Here is a 3,518-nt window from a genome sequence, read left to right on the forward strand (position 1 = left end):
ATGCAATTCTGCATGATGTAGTATCGATTCACATCAGACCAACTAGTTATCATAAATACTTTCCTCTGTAGTTGGTTTTTTGTCAGCAACCTAATATTTCTCATTTAAGAATTTTTTGGTGTGTTGTATATGTCCCAATTTTTCCACCAAAAAGGATTATGATGGGTCCTCAAAGACGTTCGGGAATATATGTTGGATATGATTTTTCGTCGATAATAAAATATCTTGAACCATTAATAGGTGACTTATTTACAACTCGATTTGTTGATAATCATTTTGATGAATCAGTTTTTTCGACGTTAGGGGATGAAAGATGCAGATGTAGTTAGCTTCAAACTCTGTCTTTCTCTTTCAAGAAGATGCCAATGCAACATTATCGAAACAATTTGTATTTACCTGCAAGCTTATGTAATAAATATAAGAAAGGTTCTAAATAATGGTCCACAGAGGATTGGTTAGTAATGGATTAAAATGCTTGCATAGAAATGTTAGGCAAAAGTCCCACAACGCTAATTAATTTTCTCTTATTGTCTTTGGAAGTATAGCTTTCAAGAAAACAAATTTATTATTTTTAAACTCCGAGAATCAAAGAAAGAGAGAATTGACATGTTTCTAAAATTGGCAGAATGGAGCACATGAAAATTAAGGAGGTAGCATGTCAAGCGAAAGTGATTGGCACCGTAGTAACGTTTGGAGGAACCTTGCTTATGGCACTCTACAAAGGCCCCGTCCTTAGTTTCATGAGATCTTCGAGCAGCCATGCCAGCCAAACTGAGAACGTGAGCAACCCCACCGGCAACCATTGGGTCATAGGAACAGTGTTCCTCCTCATTGGTTGTGCAGGTTTCTCTGCATTTTACATATTATTGTAATTAATTATTGTAATTAAGTTTCACATATTATTATAAGATGAAATGTCTATGAATATCTTTGGAGAAATTAATGATTGGTGTTATGTAGGCCATAACATTGAGAAAATACCCAGCAGAGATGTCGGTGGCCACTTGGGTTTGCTTTGTAGGAACACTTCAAAGCTCTGTTGTTGCAATCTTGGCAGAACGCCAGCAACCTCATGCTTGGTCACTTGGTTGGGACACACGACTCTTTGCCCCTGCTTACGCGGTTAGTGCTTTTGGATTGGATTCATGGTACAGTAATATATGTACCTAAACAACACTGTTTGGTCTGAAAATCTTATATTTTTCTTAACCACTGTTTTAAACATTGTACGTATTACAGGGAATAGTTACATACAAGGCATGGTCATAAAATCCATGGGTCCAGTTATTGTGACTGCTTTCAATCCTCTGCGTATGATAATTGTTACCGGCTTGGCCTGCATCATCCTATCTGAGCAACTCTACCTTGGAAGGTACTACTACAATGCTTTCATTCTCCACATTTTCTTTTTTTCTCTTTACTGACCCTATATGATATATCAGTATTATTGGAGCGATCGTTGTTGTGCTGGGGCTTTACCTAGTAGTGTGGGGAAAAGCTAAAGAACGCAGAGGTCTCACGCCACCATCTCCTACACAGGATAACTTTCCCAAACATCAACCACAGTTACCGGTCACAGCTCCAAGGAATCACAGTGATAACAATAAGGCTTAAGTAGTGCATGACCATAATATGAAAAACTCAAAAATTGAGTAGGTCTCGGCTTTGTCTAATGAGACATTGGGATAGCATTTCCGTCACAGATAAAAATACTTCTTTTTTTATATTCTTCATCCATGATTTAGAAAAAACCATCAACCTAAGTGTTTAAATATGTAACAATTCATTATTATCAATTGGGAAAATATTTAGATTTGAGGATAACCATCTTAATAACCCTATTTGAAATTTAAATATTTCTTGATCTTGAAAATGTTTATTAATAAAAACGTTTTTATTCCATTTCTTCCAGTTGATATTATGTTACAAACAATCTAAATGAAGTACATCATATTATTCACTCATTAACTATAAATTAATTTTAATGGATACTACTTCTTTTAAACCAAAACGTAAGTATAACTGATTGCCATGTTAAATAGTTTTAAATATACAAATTTTAAAACAACCCTATGACAAAACTATCAAACAAATAAAATAAAATTAGTAAGCAAATATATTAACAACCTAAAATAACTCAAAACAAGATATATAATTAAGATTACCAAATTTATTATCATAAATTTGTGATACATTTATTCAATTGATACATCTTATACTTGTACATCATAATATATTTTGTTTATACTCTATTATTCATTTCTATGTCTTGTGAAGGATGCACTGGTTCACCTCCACGATACATATACCATAATACAAATATAAATAAACACACAATAAAAACTACCAAACCTAAAATACCAAATTCTTTTATTTGGTATGAATTTGGGCCCCCTGCATATGAGGGATGCGAAGATGGGGACAAATTTTTCATCTTATAACCTACATAGTAAAATAAGAACTCTTAAATATATTTGAAGTTGGAACATCATCAATATGAAAATTTGACTGGTTAAGGTGGCTTAAATTCATTTTCGTTATCATTATACAACATTATAATCTTTATAGAAATTTAATTATATATTTAATCATCTAATTTGTTAAAAAAAATTAGTAATTTAAGTAGACTATTAATATATTATAACAATATTAGTTAATTAGTAACATAAATATGAGTAATAATAAAACTTGACATCTTTTATAATTAAAAGATTAAAAGTTAAACTTGGTATTAAAGTTTTACAATAACCAAAAGTATCATTCACGAAATTGTAAGAAAAGAAAAGGAATTTAAGTCTAATTAATTTATCCACTCATATTTTAAAACATTTGTTTATAAATAGTTTTAAAAAAAATATTTTTCTCGAAGGTGAAGGTAGTGCAGTAGCTGATGAAGATGATGAACACTAACTCTCTTCCATGCGTTTGGATTGTTGAATGAAAGTTATTTTTCTATCATATTCCACTTAATTCGGTCTATATAGTTAGTGCTATGTTTGGATTGAAAAGAGGACAAATAGTGAGCAATAGGCTACACCTACTCAGAGCATATTAATGAACAATATGAAGGTGAGAGTTTGTATTACTTACCAGGTTACTCACAGACCAGAGAAATCGCCCAGAAATCAGATATCAGCACCCTTCAGTTTTCGATTTTCGAGAATGAGAAACAGAGGCTTTGTTTCAGAGAAGGATTTTCCTTTAAAAGAATTCAACAATTAAAATTACTAATAAAATCTAAATTTCTAACGGTTAAGTAAAACCACCTTTAAAGAAGAAGAGAATTTTAGAATTATTTTAGTGTTATTTATCTCGATAAACAAACTTTTATCACCAAGGTTCACGAAAGAAAAAGCTTCAATTTTAATTAAAAAACAATATGAATTATGGCTAAGTTTGTCATTTATAATTCATATGCATGGTTTCGTTCTTGACTTAAGTTATCATATTCTACTTAATTCTGTCTATATCTAGTGCTATCTTTGGATTGAAAAGAGGACAATTTTGAATTATGCTTT

General features: G+C 31.5%; 1 protein-coding gene across 1 annotated transcript; it reads left to right on the forward strand.

Moving 5' to 3' along the window:
• Positions 1-555: 555 nt before the first annotated feature.
• On the forward strand, positions 556-1,526 carry LOC114189235. Its single transcript, XM_028077954.1, has 2 exons — positions 556-1,122; positions 1,240-1,526. Exons 1-2 carry the CDS (start codon positions 915-917, stop codon positions 1,422-1,424), a joined length of 393 nt encoding a protein of 130 aa, XP_027933755.1. The 5' UTR covers positions 556-914; the 3' UTR covers positions 1,425-1,526.
• Positions 1,527-3,518: the final 1,992 nt, after the last annotated feature.

This window comes from Vigna unguiculata, chromosome 6 (assembly GCF_004118075.2).
Source record: "Vigna unguiculata cultivar IT97K-499-35 chromosome 6, ASM411807v1, whole genome shotgun sequence".
NCBI lineage: Eukaryota > Viridiplantae > Streptophyta > Magnoliopsida > Fabales > Fabaceae > Vigna > Vigna unguiculata.

Bases quoted from the DNA above. Each gene is read 5' to 3' on its own strand.
- LOC114189235 (XM_028077954.1), top strand. From the start codon at position 915: ATGTCTATGAATATCTTTGGAGAAATTAATGATTGGTGTTATGTAGGC. The intron at 1,123-1,239 runs GTTAGTGCTTTT...TACGTATTACAG, and splicing joins TCTTTGCCCCTGCTTACGCG to GGAATAGTTACATACAAGGC.